This window comes from Lottia gigantea, assembly GCF_000327385.1.
Source record: "Lottia gigantea unplaced genomic scaffold LOTGIsca_55, whole genome shotgun sequence".
Lineage (NCBI taxonomy): Eukaryota > Metazoa > Mollusca > Gastropoda > Lottiidae > Lottia > Lottia gigantea.
This window is the reverse complement of record NW_008709889.1, coordinates 1540642-1563105: the sequence shown is the minus strand read 5'-3', so window position 1 is coordinate 1563105 and position 22464 is coordinate 1540642. Positions and strand designations below refer to the sequence as shown.

The following is a 22464-nucleotide window of genomic DNA, read 5'->3' as shown; positions in this document are numbered from 1 at the left end:
ATTATTGTTTTAACGTTGTTTTGTGAAGTTATGTCCGTTTTCGGGTAAATTTATACACCTTTGAATAATTTTTCTGTTTATGCTTACCGTTATTCTGCAATATGTGACACTTGTTACGTAGGAAATATGACATTAATGTACGCACAGAAATCAGCAAAAAAAATATCTTGTTACTACCTTCAGTTACAGATTTCAGTGCCTGGAAATAGAACTTTGAATCTGATCGTTTTTAGTAGAAAGCCAAGATATCGCGGCCCTTACTTAGCCTTAGATTTTCAATTTGATACTACTAGGAATTGTTATGAGATAGAGAGATCTTTTGACTACTGTTGAGTAGTAGCTAAAGAACATGCCTAAATCATAATACAAAGTTTTTTTCTGTTTTTAGTTGAGCACACAAAGTAGATAAACAGCACCATTCACTATGCCTTCATTAGCAGCTTTACACCAGTCTAGTAAAAAACAGAATTTTAACGGTATTGAGGTAGTTGATGGGGTGGTATGGCAGGGATGGGAACCAGGACAAGAATACACTAAAAACATTATACTGAAAAATGTCAAAGTTAAAACTCAGAAATTGAAATACAAGTAAGTCTATGTTCTGTTTCATTCATGCCTAAGCAATGGCAAGTTTTGCTTTCTAGTAACAAACAAATGATATTTCCATTCATGAAATGGTAATTTGAAATAATAGTTTTTGCCAGATATGGAAATTGTGACGTCATAAAACAATATTTTTTTTATTATTTTATAGTGTTGAAACGGTTTATCAGTTAATCGTGTCACAGTGGTCTTAGTTTGTCGACAGTCGCCGTGTGCACCGTTATGTTAATTAGGTTAAACAAATAAGCACTGGAGCACTGTAATCATTATCAGACGTTCGGCACGCGCCACTGTTCGTTGCATCTTGTTTTTTTTTTAATGTATTGCGGAAATGTAACACAGTTTTTTTTAGGCATGTTCTAGTGTTTTAATAAGTTTTGTTATTATTTTATTATTTCAATCGGGTACGAGTTGCTTAGAATAAAACAGTTATAAAGATCGTATTACTTTTCAGTAAATCTAGCTCTAATTGACTGTTTGTTTCTTCTTGCCTGTCAATCAGCTACAAGCTTATTAATATCCATGAGTACGGATTCATTGAGACAATAGTTTTATACTAGTTGTGGAATCAGTACACTGATTCGCGGCGACTTCAATGAGATACACTCATTACACTAACCCCACAACTGGTAAAAACCTTTGATCTGTTAGAGACTGTAGCAATGAGTGACAATGGCGCCAGTCCGTCTGAACCCTATCAGGCCCGCTCGTAATCTTACATTGAAGCTTTTGTTTGGTATCTGTCGATTTGTACCGACAATTCGCGGGGAACTAGCCAAAATCTTCCTGGGTACTCATTTACACTTACTCTAGTTTAGTTAACAGTGAGTTATCGTTACCGAGTTTTTGACTCCTTTTATAATCTTTAGTAATTAACCAGGATTAACCGGGTAACAAACGGTTATTGCTGATGATTACCCGGTTCGTAAAATTCACTTACTGTTTCAACACTATTATTTTATGGTAATAGTCAGAATAACATTTTTTTTTGATTATTATTTTCAGTGTGCCAAGTAGTCGTTTTTTCTCTACACTCTATCCTAAACCCATAGTATTATCAGCTGGTACAAGTTTTACTCTTCCAGTCACATTTAGACCATTGGAGAAAAATGTTTACGAAGATAAGATTAGATTCAAAACCCAGGTTTGTTTTTAATGGTTTCATTTTGGTGCATATTTTCAGTGCTTCTTGCTTTTAAGATATGAAAGAGCCAGATTCTATTTTCAATATACAAGGAGTATGGTAACACTTGGCGAAATCCCCACATTGGTGGTTTCAATCAGATCCTACCAATTAGGAGCAGAATATGGGATGTTCGTGTAATTTCAATAATATTTGATATATTATAGGAAGGAGAGTTTGAAGTGCCAATTAAGGCAGAATTACCACAAGTTAAAATAAGAGTACCAGAAAACCTAGATTTTGAAATGTGTGCTGTAAAAGATTATGTAGAGTTGATGTTTGAAGTATCCAATACAGGGTGAGTTAGCTTGTACCAATACTCAATTTCTAATAACAATATGTGAATAAAACAGTTTACATGATTGTATGTACCAGTATTAGATTTTGACTGTTAGATTAACCAAATTTACATAAAGAAGATGAGTTAATTGACTCAGTTAGGAAAAAAAGGTGATCATCTAAAATGATTGTGGAGGGTAATTATCTTGAATGAAATGAAATTGAGTTTTATAAGGGTGAAAATCACCTTTCCTTCTTATAATATTTATCAACAAAACTGAAAATGTTTTATATACGAATTACAACAAATTTTATGTATTGTAGGGACACAGACACACATTTAAAATGGGAATTAAGATCACCTTTTACCATAGAGCCATCTGAAATATTATTAAAGTACAGATCTAAAGCTAAATTTAAAGCTACTTTTAGACCAGAGGTAAGACACATAAAATGAGAATTGAAATTAGCCTAGAGAGGTTTAAACTCATCAAAGTCAATTTTCCCAATACTACACTAATAGGATCATTATGGATCAAGATCATTGATCTCTCAATTTAGATATAGTATAATTACCACAATTGAATATAAGTCTTTATAGATAACAATCACTTTATTTGTTAAATGTTTCAACAAGATTCCACTGGTCGTTATCAAGAGTATCAAATATAACAAATGAAGTAACATAGAGGCAAAGCATAAATATATACAGGCATGTAACAATGGGACGTAATGATAACAATGATGATGATATATTGGTTGTTGATAAAGTATGGGCTATAATTGAAAAGTTTATATTAAAATGAAGTAAGTCTTTTGGAACAACAAGATAACAGCCATTTGGATAAAGGATGACACAGTGTCTTACTGATCTGTACACCATTCATAAAACTATAGAATATGAATATTGTTTATTGTAGATGGCTATAGTATATAAAGGGAATGCTATCTGTAAATATGGTAATAACTATAGTAAAGATGTAACAGTTATTGTACATGGAATTGGTAAGTCGTAGTAGTACACTAGTCCAAAACTGTTTTGGTGAAATACTCCTTGATGTGTCAAGGTCATGTATGATGGTCTGATCTTGGCTGAGCTAAAATTTTACAATTTTTCTGTAACTCTTCTTAATTATCCTTTTAATTGTCTTGCAATAAAGAGACAACAGTTTTGATAAGATTATTGAATTTATTTTTCTATGTAATTTTCTTCAGGAAAATATCCCCACATATTAATTTCTGCCTCTGGTAAACCTGCTGATTGTATTAAAAGTGACAATTTAGAATCAGTGATTAATTTTGGTACTGTGGGAATTGGATCTACTGTACAGAAATGGATGGAACTACACAACCTCTCTCCTGTAAGTTATCACTCCTGCCTCTCCTTCTTACTTGAGCTCTGATTTCATCTTGTATTTAGTGAATAGTTAAAATTACCCCTCATCATCATCTCAATTATCAGCTTTCTCTTGGAATGAAACTGTATGTGTTGTTTGAAGTAAAAAAAAAGACAATGATTTGCTGGCCATGTTGATAATGAATATGAATGGATGTTAATATTATATAGGTTAGAGTACCATTTCAAGTTGATCATCCTACTCTATCTAATACTATTGATACAGTATTTAAGTGTCCTATGAAGATGGGTATTGTACCACCAATGACAGCTATGAGAATACCTGTAAGTTATTTCACATAATAAAATTTTAGAAAGATATGTCATTTGAACTCTAAAATCTAAATGTATTTTGAACTGCAGATTGTTGCATCTCTCACTTACAGAAAGATTTGCAACACTAACAATTCTTTTAGAAATATAAGGAGAATTCAGAATTTGTTAATTCACTATCCTTTTTGGAGAGTCCACATAGCTTATATTTATTTGCTAAATTTGTTTGTATAAAAAATCTATATGTTTAGAGTGTTTAAGTTGTTAATTTGTTGTATATTTAGATGAGTTTTACGCCAAGTTTAGTTGATGGGTCCAGTATTGACTATTTTACAGTATCTGCTATAGATAATATTAGTAAAAGTGTGGTTAAGTGTTTTGGAAAATCAAAAGGTAAGGAATCATGACTAATATTATACTTTCATTTGCAGGATTTTAATAACAAACAGATTAGATTAGATGTTTGATTTGCAAGTAGCTAAGATCTAACTTTAGAAATATGTATTGAAGGACAGGCTACACTAATATTGCCAATCTTTTTCATCAATTGTGAAGAATATTGACACTACTTACCTTTCTGATTTCTTAAAGTATATTGTAACTAAATATCTATATGATGGTTTAAGTTAGAACTTTTATATAGTGTAAGATCAGATTCTTTTCGTGCCAACAATTGATATTGATAATACATGTAGTTTGAAAGTGAAACTGATGAAGTAAAAGAGATTATCTGATACTCATACATAGATATTTATATTCTTATTACAGGTCCAACAGTTCAGTTAAGTTTTAAAGCTGTTAATTTTATGCAGATTGATGTTGGACAAACAGCTACTAAAAGTGTTGAAGTTATAAATAGTTCTGATGTTGAAGCAGTATATCAAGTATGTAATATCTATAGTATGTTTATGGATATTCATGGTTGTTTAACGAGAATTGGGATAAGATAAGATTGAGCTTGATTTTCATTGCAATGCCTCGTACACAATTCCTTTCTGCCTTTAATGTAAATCGACAAAAAAATCCTTTGAAGAATGTTTTATGTAAATTTGAATAATTGTTATTTTAGTTTATGATTGAATGTGAAGAGAGTGTATTTAAATTTGATAAAGTTTCTGGTATATTGAAACCAAACTCTAAAGATACAATTATATTAAAATTTACTCCACCATACCCTATAAATTATCATAGAAAAATAACTTGTATGGTTCACAATCAGGTAAGTGATAATAAAGACAGAAACAACCACTTTTTACCCAGATAACAAAGATTGTCAAGGATCCTGTCTACTGGCTTGTTCTCGCCCAAACATCATGGCATAGATCTTTAAGTTATATCTCTTCCCATTTTAGTCAACTGAAATAGTGAGACAACTATTTTTCATATTTTTTGATACGGAGATCAAATTAGGTTGTCACTGATTCTGTCTACCAGCTAGTCTGTGGCCAAACCTCAGGCATTGATCTTTCCAAGATTATCTATACTCATCTATTTTAGAGTCAACTGGAATAGTCAGACTTTCAACTACTGACCAAGATTAGAACCTATGACTCATTAATACAATGATACATATATTAATACTATAGCTTTTAATTCTCAGAGAATGATATTAATAATGTCTTTTTAATTGAATTTCAGGGTCCACTGTATTTAGATTTACTAGGAACCTGTCATTCAGAAACAGTGAAACCTGCTGTATTATTAGCTAAACATTTACATCGATTTAAAATAAATGCAGAGAAAGGCTTTTCTTTCTACCCTCCTGAGGTATGTTGATGTTTTTTTAGTTTATAGATGTCTATTGTTTTTATTGCACATTAATCATTATTAACCAGGTCCACAGAAGAAAAAGCTGTTCAATGTTTTCATATGAGTTCTCACGCATAGTTTATTACACAGCTGGGTTATTACTACACATCAACTGAATAAATACATTGGTTTGTTTTATTTTGTTGACAACTTTGTTTCAAACTTGCAGAATGTAACCTGTAGAACACGTAGGTGATGTATGTTAATTAATGTTATTTGCCCTTGCAAGTGGAAGTTTCCCATTGTGGCAACTTCTTCAACTCCATATAAAATTCACTAATCAAAATACTGAGAAATCTCACTTGATGTATGGCCTGATGTTTTTTATGTTATATTACAGCAATTAAATGATATGATAACAGAAGGGAAATTGGAAACAGATGAAAATGGTTTCATTCAAAAGAATGAAAAAAATGTAAGTTATATTTGAAGAAAACTCATCTGTGGTATATTGCCATTTTACATGGCTTTTATAACGCTTTGAGGAAATTGAAAATTTGAGACCTGTATTTTCAAGTTCACAGATTTGTTTCCAGAAAAATATTGTACATGTTTATTCAACTGATGTCAAGATGTCTATTTATCAACTGTTTTAAGTTCTGTGAATTGTTTTACTGTGTTACTTTTTGTTGTGATATTTCTGAGAATGACCTTTGTATTAGCTAGCATAACCTAGGCATAGTCATAATTTTTTAAGGAAATATGGTAGCAATTGAGATGTCAATGTGGAAATTTGAATGCTAGATACAGCTTTATAACATTTATATTTTTAAAATTTAGAAACCAGTAATAAGAATACAACTAGCTGATAATAACACGGTAGTTAGAACAAAAACTGTTAGGCTAATTGGCTATATTATATATTACATTCTTTATTTCTTTCTTTGGTGCTACATCTTCATGTATAGTACAATCATCATATTATGATAATGGATAACATTTGACCTTGACCTTAGTACATTTGTGATGTCAAAGGTTAATGTATATCATGTATATGCTCTACATGTAATATACAATACAATATTATGATATACATTATACATAAACAAACTGTTAAATTCTATAAGCTATGACTAATAATATATCTTCCTCTATATGTCCACAAAGCACATGTATATGAATTTGTAATGCACTTAATGAAATATATATTCTATATTTGCTCATGTGAAATGGAAAAAAGAGAAACTATCAGAAATATTTAACAAGTTTACTCTGTTGTTATTGGATTACATTTGGTATACAATTGTAGAAGTAAAATATCTGATCGCTATACAGAGATTTTCATGTTTAACATGCCATATTGGACATTAATTTTCATTTTAGACGTGGAAATTGAAAGAATAGAATTGTCATTTAGCATTATTTTGTGTTTTTTTTCTTTACTTGCAGACTGAAACAGTAAATGTATCAAACACAAATAAAATGACTGAGCCTCGTCCAATGGATGTATATTTTAATGATGGATTCCATTCAGACCTAGTGGTGAGTACTTTCCCTGTATATAAGAATATAAGACCTGGAATTTTAAACTTAATTTATTTGTGAAACACAGTTTTATTCATTGTGCAATTGAGAGTTAATGTTTTAGCCAAGTACTTAAAGCCCATGTGGTTTCATGTTCTAGGTAACTACACCACATGTTAGTTGTGATATAAATGTAGCTGATTTTGGTAACTGTCAGAGTTTAAGAACAGTGGAAGACAAGGTTAGAACATTTCTTTGTTACTTTAACAATGTTTAGCAATAATTGTGTAAAGAGAAAATGTAATATTGAATAGTGTTTGATTGATGTAATGTTCAATCATTAATTCTTTATTCCCCATACATTACATATTTTTACTCTTTATGATACTACATTATATTTAAAGTTCAATATTTACGTTAGTTTGTTGTTTGTCTAATTATTATATTTTCATTACAACTTATTCATGTTAATTAGCATCAGAGCGATTTTAGGCTCTGAGCATGTGTGATATATGTTGTTCTGTAGAGATAATATAAAAACACATTAAAACCGATGTTAATAACTATTCAATAGGTTGTCAATCTAATCAATCATACAAGAGGAAAAGTTACTGTTCAATGGATTACAGGTATTGTTTATGTCTCTTGTATTTTAGATTTAATGTTATTACAATTAAGGAAACATATTGAAAATAAAATTACCTTCAAAATCACAATCTATCAATATCAAAGATTTAACTCTTGGAAATGAAGAGACTTAATTATGTTATATATGTTTTATTTAGACACCAATAAAGAATTTTCAGTATTTCCAAACACATTGGATATCCCACCTTTAAAAAGTTGTTCATTTAGAATATCCTTCAAACCCGTAAGTAGAAGTCATAGTTTTGAATTAATTTTGAATTATAAAATTTTAACTTTATGCATTTGATGAGTTGACACAAGAATTTTAAACCATTTAAAGCGTAAAAAGCATATTTTTGTTTCTTGTGCTTTGTTGTAAAGTTTGGCGATTTATCTCTTTTTCTTATTATAGTGAGAAATATTTTATCAATTTCAGACAGCACCAAATCAATTCTACGGAAGTGAATTGGAATGTTATGTTTATTACAAAAGTTTAAGAGATTACAGATTGGTGGAAGATAATACACATTGTCCACCTTGGTGTCTTACATTAACTTGTTCTGGTAAGTTGACATTGTCCACCTTGGTGTCTTACATTAACTTGTTCTGGTAAGTTGACATTGTCCACCTTGTTGCCTTACATTAACTTGTTCTGGTAAGTTGACAGTGTGTCTTACATTAACTTGTTCTGGTAAGTTGACAGTGTGTCTTACATTAACTTGTTCTGGTAAGTTGACATTGTCCACCTTGTTGCCTTACATTAACTTGTTCTGGTAAGTTGACAGTGTGTCTTACATTAACTTGTTCTGGTAAGTTGACAGTGTGTCTTACATTAACTTGTTCTGGTAAGTTGACATTGTCCACCTTGTTGCCTTACATTAACTTGTTCTGGTAAGTTGACAGTGTGTCTTATGTTAACTTGTTCTGTTAAGTTGACAGTGTGTCTTACATTAACTTGTTCTGGTAAGTTGACAGTGTGTCTTACATTAACTTGTTCTGGTAAGTTGACAGTGTGTCTTACATTGACTTGTTCTGGTAAGTTGACATTGTCCACCTTGGTGTCTTACATTAACTTGTTCTGGTAAGTTGACAGTGTCTTTTACATTCGTGTCTTACATTAACTTGTTCTGTTAAGTTGACAGTGTCTTTTACATAAACATGTTCTGGTAAGTTGACATTGTCCACCTTTGTGTCTTGCATTAGCTTGTTCTGGTAAGTTGACTGTGTCTTTTACATAAACTTGTTCTGATAAGTTGACATTATCCACCTCGTTGCCTTACATTAACTTGTTCTGGTAAGGTGACATTGTCCACCTTGTTGCCTTACATTAGCTTGTTCTGTTAAGATGACATTGTTTTATATCCTTTTCTTGTAGGTTGACATTGTCCATCTTGCGTCATAGTTTTGTGATATCATTTCTGTTGCAGCTCAAACATTCATGCCCCATCATGAGACATTCTGGCCAAGATATACTCTAGACAATACCAGTGTTGTTTTTGATGCTGTTAATGTTAATGAATCAACATATAGAACTGTTTTACTGACTAATACTGGTACAACACCTATATTACTCAATACACAGTCTGATACAGATAGGTTAGTTCTATTGAATTATTATTATTTACTTATACCTCTTTAATGTTGCTTGGCAATCTTTTTAATTACCAATATGTCTAGAAATATCAGATATTATTAAAGTATTATTAGTGACATGTGTATGTACATCAAGGGCTGATAGATATTCACTATTGATAACTAAATTACCATGTATTTAGCAAGATTGTGCTATGACAAATCTGAGGTATGAGATATTAATTTTAGTCATGAATAATCAGATTTATGGAATTTAGACAAATTTGTTACCATTGCTAGGTTTTTATAATATTGTATACTTTCAATTCTGTTAATTTGTAATGCCTATTTTCAGCATCTTTACTATGAAACCAATGAATGGTTTAGTGAAAGGGAAATATCAGATATTGACTATTAAAGCCACACCAAGAGAAGCAAAAATCTATCAACAGAATTTTCTGTTAAAACTGAATGATAATGAAAAATACAACCAGGTCTGTCAAATTGATTTTAGTTGTCTTCAAACAGTTGAAAAGGTGGGAGGATGAACAGATATTCTCATGGCATGGATATTAAAAATGCTTACTTTGATTTTGGTCTTCAATATGTTGTTTGTAGATTTTCATGTATGCTTACTGATTGTCATGAAATATCTGAACTAGCAGAATTGAGATTGAGAGAAAACAATAAGTTTTATATATTTTACAATTTAATCTTGAGCTCTTTCAATTATATAAAAATGTTACAAAATTAATTTTTTTTAGATATTAAAACTACATGGATCTGCTGAATCAGCTGAAGTAGTATTAGATTCCCAGGGTGTGATGTACTTTAAACCTACTTGTATTGGTACAGCCTCTAGTAAATATTATGGTATGAAAAATATCTCCAGAATACCTCTCAGGTAATGTTTTAATTTGAATTTTGAAATGCTCTCGTGTAGAATGTTCATTTTCTAGTCAATTTAAAAGAAAAGTCCTCAGCTTAATTTAAACACTAATCTGATAGACCAATATTCTGTCTCTTATGATAAAACCTCTTATTCTTAAATGTGATCAATGTGTTGTAGATCTTGTCCATTCTGTTCTGTGGAAAATCATTATATTATATTATACTATTAATTCCTGTTTGTAGATATGAATGGAAATTAAACCATGCTGACAGTAAATTGTTAAAGGTACATCCAGATTCAGGTATAATACAACCTAACGAATACCAGGTAAATATCAATATTTTCCTTTAAGACTTCTCTCAAGTCATGACTCATGAGTGTTATTTATAATAAAAACATGCTCCTGTTTTAAGTAGTTAATGTGTTGAAAAGGAAGTCACATATCTCTGAATAAATAAGGTATTAATTTTTCATCATTTAAATTGTTACATTTCAGAGTCAGAAGTGGTCATTTATTCCATCTTCTGAAGAAAAATCAGTGATGAAACCAACATTGTTAGTATGGGGACAAGGTTTAAAAGATAACTCATCTGGTGGTAAGAAGAAGGCGTTTACTGTTCGAGCTATTGGTGAGGGAGATCTTGGTGATCTTAAGGTAAAGATATTTTTAATCATTGATTATGATTTAGCTTAAAAGATGTTGAAGAGCTGACTGATATACAGCTTATAGAGGTCAATTCTAGTTATACTTAACTCTTTCAAATCATGTACAGGTCTCCAAGAATACAACAGAACTGTAAGCTTACTACAGCCATTTATATTGTTGTTACTTCCTTGGAGTTATTACATTCTCATTTCAAGTTATTACCAATGATATCATCATATAGTTAATTACTGTATGTGTGAATGTCGATACTTCTACCTTTACTTTTCAAATTTAAATCTTACATATATTTTCCCTTTCAGTCCAATCAGAATCATTATGATTTAGGTGATATAGTTGTTGGTAGCTCAGCATCTCAACGTATAATACTCTCTAATAATAGTCAATGTAGTTTACATTATAAATTACTGGTAAATCAAGCCTTTGATACACTTAATAATAGATCAGAGAAATTAGGTAATTACATCAATTTTATATCAGTTTATAATTTTTAAGGGTATATCTAGCATCTGCCTTTGGTGTGGAGCAATATCAGACATCTGAACATAACAATGATAAAATATCACCATTATACATAGACAGGGAATTGATTCAATGGTCGAACAGAGTTTACCTCATTGTGCACTGTATTTTTTCTATGTTAGGTTTAGAATTGGATGAAACTGAAGGAGTTATACCAGCCAGATCTAAACATACAATATTAGCTACTGTAAGAACATTACAACGCAAAGAATATCAATATACAGTATCTTATCAACTGTTAACACCTAAAGGTTTGTATCTTAGCATTTAGCATTACTAATAGATATACCAAATAAATAAGTTATATGAATAGATATATTTACTCTATTGAAAGGTGTGGCAACTAGACAAAGCCAATGGCAGAAGTGGAGTTAGTAAGACATAATTGATTAATTGGTGCATTTTAAATGCATATCTTTTCAAAACACTTTGAATTCATTTAAAGAAAGATAATTTATGTTGATATTTCATATATTTTAGGAGAAAATTCGGATATTGTGCCTAAAGAACCAAAACATTTATGTCATGTATTGACAACTGGTGTATTCCCTACTATAGTTGTTTCAGATGCTAGATGTTATGGTAGTGCTGTAAATATAAGTAAAAAACAGCTATGGAACCTTTTCTCCTTAGATACGTATGTAAATGTTATACAACTCTCAGTGTTGTCCGAAACATCTGCCTCTATTCCAGCCTCTGATGGATATTTTGACAGTTGTCGGCTGGAGTAGAGTAAGAAGAAAAAGGTCCTGATAAATGGGGATTTTCCACACCTCCAGAGAAGCGTTTTTTCTAACATAATATTAAATTACTTTTACAATGACTCTAAAAAAATGTTGGCCAAATGATGATACGACTGAACTACAAAAATATTCATCTTTCGAAATATACCTGGGCATCTAAATAGGTTTAAAACCTGCAGAGATGCAGAATGTACCCAATTTAACAGGCCTATTTTTTCTGTCTCTACACCAGCTCACATCTCTTAAAATAGCTATCAGAGGCCGGAATAGAGACATATGTTTCAGTCTTCTCTCAGAGATACTGTTCTCTTGTTATAGTTTTGAATTACAAAATCCAAATGAACACAAAAAAATTATTATATACATGAGTACAAGATATGAATTTGTGCACTGGTGTCTAGTAGGACCACATATCACTGCAAACAGTTATGTATATATAAAACTATATTGGTGTTTTTCATTGTTATTTGTCATTTATTTTACAGGTTGAATGCTTGTTTAGATTCTGATCCTTCTGCTCCTGAATTAATGTTCAGTATGGCTACTAGACACAGGTAATTATTTCTCCAACACAAAATATTATCCTGACCACAGGTTGTTTATTTAGTTTATCATCTAAGTTTCTTTAACTTGATATCATGTTGATAAGTATTCTCACAATTTTTTATACACCCACAATCTATTTTCATTAAACTAAGAATGTATGGTATATGAACTGAATATCAAATGAGAAAGTTTTTCATTTCATCAGAAGTGGGTATGATCCACTTTCTTATTTTATTTCAGTCATAACAGAAGACCACCAGTATATACCCGAGCTATCATGGATTTTAATTTTAGTTCTGCTCCATTAGATAGTGAACCATGTATAGTGAATTTAATGTTTGAAAATACAGGAACAGTAGCATCAGATTGGTAGGTTCTCCTAATCTTTTATTTAAGATATAGCAATTCTTTCAATTTTAACCCTTCAAAGATAAGATAAAAACATTTCTGTTTTTATCGAGAGTAATACCCAAGCACTTTGTTATTCTATATTCTGGCTGAAAAGCAGTTACTAACACCATACCTAGATGGATTTCAAAATGTATTTATCAGACCTAAATGATAGAATACAGTGAAGAGTAATCCATCCTTTGTATTTTCAGGGCATTTTTATTTCCATCTGATTTACAATTAGAGTTAGAATATTGGTCAGAAACAGGAGAATATGATCAAGATGAACTACATGAGGTATTTTATTAGTTTGTTTTAGTCCTTTGTTTGGTCTAGGTGTCAAAGTAATGTTCACAGAAGAGCCCAATTTGTTAGAATAATAATTAGGAACTTTTAGTAAATTATAAAATTTAGTAACATATGCCATTGTTTTTTCAATTCATTGTAAATAAACAAGAATTTTTCTTAATGAATTCATGGAATTCTGAGATAATTGATCAATTTGGTCTTTATCTATTTGTGGCATTACCTTCAATCTACAATGTATTAAAAATAATATGAAAACAATGGAATGTGTTTTTTTTTTTTTACAGATGAAGGTTATGGACAATAGACTGTTTGCTATTGAACCTAAAAAAGGTCGTCTGCAGCCTGGAGAATGTCAAACTGTGACCTTCACCTATCAACATACAATGGCTGGAACAGATAGATTACCGGTATTGTTGAAGTTAGCTCATGGTCGAGAAATATTGGTATGTAAGCTTATTGAAAAAAAGAAAATAACCAAAATGTCAATTCAATCCATAAAGTAGATCAGCAATTTCAAATTTATTGAGTTGCTTTTTAAACATAAAACTATAAAACTGAAAAAAGTTTGCTGTCCATATCTGTGCAAAATATGTGAACTTGCAGTAATATTAAATATAATAAGCTTATAAAAATATAGAACTATAGGTAACAGCAAAGAAAAATTACAGAGATCATATTGAGAATCCTAGAACACATGAAATGCTGTGTCTGAGTTGAACTTAATTTATATGATTATTTTCAGTTAAACTTTATTGGTGTAACAGTAGAAGCAGACAGAAATTATATTCATTTCTCCTCCAACAAACATATGTTTACACCAGTTCCAGTGGGAGAGAAAACTAGTCCCATACAGGTAAATAGTGTACCCCCTCATATTATTATTATCATATTATTGACTCTCCTTCATATTATTGATATTAATCAATATCCTACATTGAGCATATGTTCAGATGAGTTCATATACCAAAATTTAGGTGTTTTTACCTTCCAAACTTAGTTGTAGATAGATGGAAGGAAATGAGATGCTTGCATTGTTATCTGGAGGTCCCCATTTCAACTGATTATATATTGACTATCTATTTCCGAGTGAAGGTTAGAAATGCTTTCAAAGCTTCAAAGTTGTTCCATAGCACACTGTACAGAACACTTAAAAAATAACACCCTTCATTTCTAATAATACTTATATGTTTTATATTTAGATCTATGAATTATATAATGGTGGAGCTCAGTCTGTCAGATATGAGCTTGATTTAGCTAGTTTAGATCTTTTACAACAGGTAGGCCCTTTACCTATACTATAGAGAAATCTTCAATCTTTTACTTAAAAATATTTTGAATGACTATTCTAGTTAGGGCTGGGTATCGACTTCCAAATTGAGATCAATTATCCACAGCAGGCTACCTATCAATAATCGATTAATAATCAAAATGATCCAATTGAGAAACCCTGTAAATACTGAATTAAAAACATGCTGGAATTCGTAATTTCATGAGTAAGTTTTGCTTCATAGAAGTATATTCTTGCTTTGATCTAATATTATAGTTTATTGTGGGTATGTTATGGGTTAAAGGGAACCTATGTAGAATAGATTACTACTTGTAAACGATTACAGTGGACAAATGTAACATATAATTGATTAAGAAATTTGATAAAAAGATAATCGAATTGAATTCCTAGTGATGATAATCAATTATTTTGATCATTTTACCCAGCCGTAGTCCAAGGATCAAGTATGATTTGAATGTCATAAGTTATTTTTTCTGAGCTTTGTCAACAAAGTCGCACAACCTTTTCAATAGTTTTATATAATTCTGCACGCTTCATTTGCAACTTTTCAATAGCACATAACTTAAAATGCCGGTAATGTTTCTTGAGTGAATTAATTGCATGGTTGAAACACAAACAATGTTTAAGCCATAACTTTGCTTATCTCCTGTAGGAGAATTTTGACCAGCCAATATTTGAATGTTTGGATCCAATTGGTGAAATATTACCTGGTAAATGTGTCGCTGTAGAATGGAGATTTTCACCACTTGAAGCTAAGACATATATGGTATGTAGATAGTTATAATAGATTAATATAATATTTTATCTCTAATAAGTCACAGTTTATAATAAATTATAACTTAAACATTCATAAGATGTACATGTTCATAAAATCTAAATTTAGAAATTAAATCACATTCATCTAAATTCATATCATGAAAAAAGGTTAGTAAATTGTCAGCCAGTCTGCAGGATGTATAGGTTTAAAACATTACCTTATTCAAGATCACTATCATAAATAGGTTTCAATATTTCAATATTAACATGATACATTAAAGGTGGATATTCCAATTTTATGGTATAATACTCCTATTCCATAATATTGTGTTCTGTTATTTGATTTGATCTCTACCCCTAAATGTCACTTAAAGATTTTTATACATTAAAGGTGGATGTGCCAATTCGAATTCAAGGCGGTGAAACCAATATAGTAACATTCACTGGTGTGGGGTATGATAAAAGGGTCATGGGGGATAGCACACCTTTAACTAATCAACAAGACCTTAGTGGTGTACCAAGCGTACAGAGTGTACCAATTCCAGGACAGGTGAGCAGCAGTGAAATCTTAGTCGAAGAATCGAGCCAGCTAGTTAAAAGGATATTGAATACTTGGAATGATCCTTGAGAAACGTCATTGTTTCTTTCCTTTTCACAAAATGGACCCAGCCATGACATTTCAGTTTTAATTTCACTACAAAACCCCAAAAATGTAATTTATACAGGTACATACCTTAAATATCTAATAAAAGACAAGAAAATAAACAAGCATATAACATTCGCAGGTAAATTGCTATCTTTTGAAAATGACGTATGATCTTGATATTTCTGTATTCCAGCTGGCATATTTGTCTCAAGAAAGAATAACATTTGCCAATGCCCCACTATTTAGTCGGTCCAGGAGAATAGTTTTTGTGATGAATAAATCCAAGGAGAAGACCATATCGTTTGAATGGCATGTAACAAGTCCTAAAGATACCCAGGTAATTATCTCTATGTCTATATGTGTCTTTATTACCATTAAATTATCTATATTTCAGTATGTGTCTGTATAACCATTAATTATCTATATTTCAGTATGTGTCTATATTACCATTAATTATCTATATTTCAGTATGTGTCTGTATAACCATTAATTATCTATATTTCAGTATGTGTCTATATTACCATTAATTATCTCTATTTCAGTATGTGTCTGTATAACCATTAATTATCTATATTTCAGTATGTGTCTATATTACCATTAATTATCTCTATTTCAGTATGTGTCTGTATAACCATTAATTATCTATATTTCAGTATGTGTCTATATTACCATTAATTATCTCTATTTCAGTATGTGTCCATATTACCATTAATTATCTCTATTTCAGTATGTGTCTATATTACCATTAATTATCTCTATTTCAGTATGTGTCTATATTACCATTAATTATCTATATTTCAGTATGTGACTATATAACCATTAATTATCTATATTTCAGTATGTGTCCATATTACCATTAATTATCTCTATTTCAGTATGTGTCCATATTACCATTAATTATCTATATTTCAGTATGTGACTTTATAGCCATTAATTATCTATATTTCAGTATGTGACTATATAACTATTAATTATCTATATTTCAGTATGTGGCTATATAACCATTAATTATCTCTATTTCAGTATGTGTCTATATTACCATTAATTATCTCTATTTCAGTATGTGTTTATATTACCATTAATTATCTCTATTTCAGTATGTGTCCATATTACCATTAATTATCTATATTTCAGTATGTGACTTTATAGCCATTAATTATCTATATTTCAGTATGTGACTATATAACTATTAATTATCTATATTTCAGTATGTGACTATATAACCATTAATTATCTCTATTTCAGTATGTGTCTATATTACCATTAATTATCTCTATTTCAGTATGTGTTTATATTACCATTAATTGTCTATATTTCAGTATATGTCTGTATTACCATTAATTATCTATATTTCAGTATGTGACTTTATAGCCATTAATTATCTACATTTCAGTATGTGACTATATAACTATTAATTATCTATATTTCAGTATGTGTCTATATTACCATTAATTATCTATATTTAAGTATGTGTCTATATTACCATAAATTATCTCTATTCCAGTATGTGTCTATATTACCATTCATTATCTCTATTTCAGTATGTGTCTGTATAACCATTAATTATCTATATTTCAGTATGTGACTATATAACTATTAATTATCTATATTTCAGTATGTGTCCATATTCCCATTAAGAGGATGTTTAGAAGCAGGTGAAAGTCAAATGTGTAGAGTTAGCTTTATTGCTTCCACAACTCCATCGTTTTATGATCTTGACTTAGTTTGTGAGGTGGGTAATATTCCTGATATTGTATTCAACTCAATTCTATGCTAAATTGAGGCGAGATTGAGTGAACATTTATTTTATATCAAACAAGTTTTTACAGCCCTATGTTCAATAATTGCATTATTTGAGATGATTTTATTACAGATAACAGATGAACATGAAATGAAGAAGTACAGAAAAAAATTATTGGAATGGGAGAAACAGAAAGAACGTGAGAAACATGAATTTACTATTACAGAAAATGATTTGGATGCTGATAAACGTTTACAAGACTCTCCTGATATGTCCAGTGTAAGTTAACATAATACATCATTAAACAACGTTCTACTGTCAGGTATTAGAGTAAACTTGTCCACCATTCCATCTAAAACTTCACAATGAAGGAACAGCTTGGAGCTTTTGTCATCTTGACATAAATTTGATAGTTGTCAACGCTAACTAGACTACGTCTCGCCAAATCCTGCAGTCAAAACTAAAGTGTTATTAGTGTAGCGATTCCTGAACACAACAGTTCAGCATTTGAGGAGTAGTAGGTTCTCAGGGTCTAGTTAGGTTTTGGGGTTTGAGACGTTTTTATTAATGATTGTTGTGGAATTCAACAAATGATGGACAAATAGACTGATAAAGGTGCAGAAACAATCTCATTTCCTTTTGTGACAAGTACACCACTCTTGTCAGGTAGTAAAAAGGGTTCCACAGCAATATGATATTAATCTTTATTTTTTGTTCTATGCTAGCCTATTGGAGGTGAGAGAGAAGGTAGAAATGGCAGTAAAACACCAGAAGGAGAACTGTCCAGATATAAGGTAACCACTTAATTCTTTTAACCACATCCTTGTCTGATTTGGCTGTATCTGTCAGACTTTGAATTCCAAAATGTCCAGCAGAATATTTGGTGTTTTTGTAAGTCACTGTTATGGATTTTTCACACATTCTAAGTTTTTTCAATAGAACTGAAGTTAATTGCTTGATGCTAAGATGGAAACAGCATTGAGTGTACAGGAACATGAAACATTTTAAATGTTGTCTTTTTCTTATAGACATTGCCTCCAATTCAAAGAAAATCAGCTGATGAATTAAATAGGTTAGAAAAGAAAAGAAAAAAGAAAGAAAAGACTATGAACTTAAAACCAGTAGCCCCAACTCCTTTCTTACTTCATCTTGGTGTAACATCCAGAACTCATGGTATTAAAGATTTTCAGAGTAATTTCCCTGATGAATATCAACATTTCCATATTGACAGGTGAGCAGAAAAAAAAAGCTTGATCAATACTTTTAATTATCTAAATTTAAACTAAAACATTCACTTCTATTTCATGCAGCTAACGAAATCCTGAACACATATCAATGTTTTTTATTTTCAATGGACAAAATTCCATCATCTACGCCTAGATTGAGAAAACCTAAAAAAGCTTATAACATTTATTAACTTCTTTAAAATCTTGATTTCTGTGTTTAATGTGATTCTTTTAGAAAGATTTGATTTATTCAGATGATAATCATGAGACTTGTTATTACAGAGCTATGGGAGAGAAACCAGTCTCAAGAGAATCTAATCAACTATCTACTGAGATTGTGGAGAATATTCAGTGTAATCAAGGTGAAGCTGGGGTGATATCAGGTGTTCTGTGTAATATCTTGAGGTTTGTTCATTTTAACATCAACTGTCTGACTAATTTGGATGATATGAAAGCCATATAGTGTTTATAAACCAAGTCACAGAGTGCTGATACAATTACTTATTTCTGTTAAAACACTTCCTTTAAATTTTCCCATCACAATGGTGTCTTAACACATTTACAAATTTCTATTTGCAGAGGTTTGCTGGAGGACAATTACTTTGTTGATGCTGCTAAAAAGGTCATCAAGGAACCAGTACCTTATTTCTGTCAGGTTGGGGATCGACCAAAATCAGCACCACCATCAACTGGCAATATCCATAAACACAGGAGTCCAGATATTCATGTAGAAGATATAGAGGCAGAAGAACTATCAAGAGAACAAACACCATCTCAAGAGTCACAAACTGTTTCTGATCAGGTAAGCTTTAGACTTTTAAGACATGCATTATAATGTATTATGTGTAATGACTAATGAGTTGTTTCTAAATGTAGTTCATGAAATATGGATTACTACCTGTACTGATATTAATATAAAGAACATATATATATATATATTTAATATATCAAATACTGAAGTTTTTAGGTAAGTAAAAATATTTATTATTTTGTCTTGCTTCACCATTGAATGATTTTTTATTTTCTCAGAGATCAGCATCAAGTCGTGGAACTAATTTCAATTCACCTGATCCTGTTTTAACTCCTACTACTGAACCTCTCCAACAGGATCAACATGATGAAACTAGAAAACAAAAACTTAAAAAGTTAGTCAGCTATTTTTATATGTAACTCTTGATCTTCACAACATATTTAACTTGTTTACATCTTTAACCCAATTTCAATTCTATTTTATAATGCAGATACGTTAGAAGAATGTATCACAGGAAAATGTCAAAATGCTTATAAATAGAAATGTAAACATTTGAATTTAAATCTTTTCAGAATGCCTAGGTTTGTTAGGTTATCTTGCATTGTTTCAAACTATTCATCAGAATCTGGCCTGTCACTTAATTTTTTCTCTCTATTTTTCAGAAATCCAGCAGTTAGTAATATAATGGAGTCAGTTCTAGAAAACTCAATATTCAACATTATGTCAGAGGCTTTAGCTCAAGAATTTAACATTACAGCTCGTCCTAGATATATTGCTTTACCAAAACGTCCTGCATTATCTACTAATAAATCAAAACATTAGGTTTAATTTATTTTTATATTATTTTTGTGTGCTAAATCTAAGTTTAACTCACTAGGTATGAATCTTTTATAAGATATTGATAGAAGGTAATCAAGGTGAATTTTGAAAATGTAAATCAATAAGTTTGCAATAGTAGGTTCAAACTAGAACTTTTGGTGTCAAAAAAAGAGTTAACAAATATATATATATCATATATATTGCATGAAACACCTGCAGCTATAACCTTCAGAATATAAGAAAGCATTATAGTTTCACTTTACAAATATTTTTGTTGAATTAATTAGCATGTCATATATTCCCTTTTTCAAAACTTTTTTGATTTATGCGATAATGACTACTATACAAAATGTGATACCAAAGTAAACTACGTTTCAGGCTTATGTAAATGTTTTTAGGGGAAAGAGGTATTTGATAATTTAACAGCAGTTCTTGCTCTCTCTCATCGAGGATTGTAGCTCTATATATTTTTATCTGTGATATTTTGTATAAATATTGATAATTGTATATAATATAGTTAATCTTAAAATTATTTATGATATAGCTTTCCTGAAATTTCAGCATTCTTTTTATTCTGCTTCCTAATACATGTTTTTATAATTCCCACAAGAAGCATTATTCTGATGAATTCTTTCTTTCAAGAATACACCAATGTTTTATAACAAACTTACTTGAATTTTACATATTGCAGTATTCAAATATAACAGCATCAGCTGTGTTACCTTTATGTGTTTATTTATGTATTTGTATATTATTATAAATAAAACATTATAAAAATATGTTTTTTGATCTGCAGAACGTATATTCTGTGTCCATTTCACTCTGATATTACTTTTGCCAGTCTACAACTGGATAGCTATCTGGAATAATGATCCAGCAGGGAAAAGTTATGCAACTACTCTTAACTATTGTGCTTTGCTCTGTTATCTTCCAGTAATAACAGAGGAAACATGCCTTTTAAACCTTGGATACATGAGTACAGGTCTTTTCAGTTTATGATCTTCTGGAGTTCCTTAAAATTTACGCTTTTGAGTCCAAGTCATAAAACTATAATGAATTTAAGCTCAAATGTATTAAGAACAGTGACAAGCAATGTTAGCAAAATAAAGAAGATTTGAACTAGGTTTGTCAACTTTACATCCCATAAACTGGGTTTGTCAACTCTGCATCATATTTTAAATATATACAATTGTTATTTGGAATATCAATCATCATGATCCATAGATATCAGCTGATTGAAAGGATCCTAGAAACCTAAGCTACCTTATTTTTATAATATGTATTGATGTGATTTATAAATGAAATGTAAGTATGACAAATAGTTTTTTGTATGGGGAAAAAATACAAGGTGTGTTAGAATAGAATACTGGAATCACATCAAATTTATTACAAACTATAAGTTTTCGCATTAGAAATAATCAAACTGGGCACGTATTCTCGAAACGATCTTTGCGCTTGGATATCCAAGAAATAGTGTTTGAAATTAAAAACTTAGTACATCCCAGCGCTAAGATTGTTTCGAGAATACGGGACCTAAATATAAATGCCCTATCCCATTCTGCAACACCCGCATAAACTCCTGGGTTCTTAGTCTTCAAAACGGATCCCATTAAGCTTGAGGAAGAGGGTAACACACGAGTAAGGAGGTTCTACGGCTATTTTCGATCAGGAACTGTTTGATGTCAGTGTCTTGAAGACAATTTGGCCGCCTTTTTGAGTGGCCGTCGATTCGAGCTGTCAAGTTAGCGGCCCTTTAGTGGTGTCTTGTCATGATGGAGCAGCCAAGCAACTCTCGCGACTTCTATCCCAAAATAAAGTAAACGCCACAATATCTATTTGCAGTTTTGCTGGTTGATCGTCTGGCTAGAACTCTTGCTTTCTTCCGGCTTGGCGAAGTCGGACCCTTCGACTAAAGGCTCTTGTGTTTGGTCTCCAGCAGGTTTCACACGAATGACTCTTCCTGTA

At 30.8% G+C, this 22464-nt stretch overlaps 1 protein-coding gene across 1 annotated transcript; it reads left to right on the top strand.

Moving 5' to 3' along the window:
• Positions 1 to 424: 424 nt before the first annotated feature.
• On the top strand, positions 425 to 21271 carry LOTGIDRAFT_219687 (hypothetical protein; the record flags this gene model as incomplete). The annotated part of the gene is made up of 42 exons (XM_009063110.1): positions 425 to 588; positions 1609 to 1747; positions 1954 to 2084; positions 2390 to 2504; positions 2986 to 3070; positions 3281 to 3426; positions 3633 to 3746; positions 4019 to 4127; positions 4503 to 4618; positions 4804 to 4953; positions 5373 to 5501; positions 5884 to 5962; positions 6943 to 7022; positions 7168 to 7248; positions 7582 to 7636; positions 7793 to 7882; positions 8075 to 8197; positions 9062 to 9230; positions 9562 to 9700; positions 9971 to 10110; positions 10341 to 10425; positions 10595 to 10753; positions 11065 to 11218; positions 11407 to 11535; positions 11765 to 11921; positions 12513 to 12581; positions 12814 to 12942; positions 13176 to 13260; positions 13557 to 13715; positions 14015 to 14125; positions 14472 to 14549; positions 15213 to 15326; positions 15708 to 15866; positions 16156 to 16299; positions 17578 to 17694; positions 17836 to 17982; positions 18429 to 18497; positions 18732 to 18934; positions 19212 to 19334; positions 19509 to 19731; positions 19959 to 20074; positions 20343 to 21271. The coding sequence occupies 42 exons, from the start codon at positions 425 to 427 to the stop codon at positions 20500 to 20502; spliced, it is 5244 nt and encodes a 1747-aa protein (XP_009061358.1). The 3' UTR covers positions 20503 to 21271.
• Positions 21272 to 22464: the final 1193 nt, after the last annotated feature.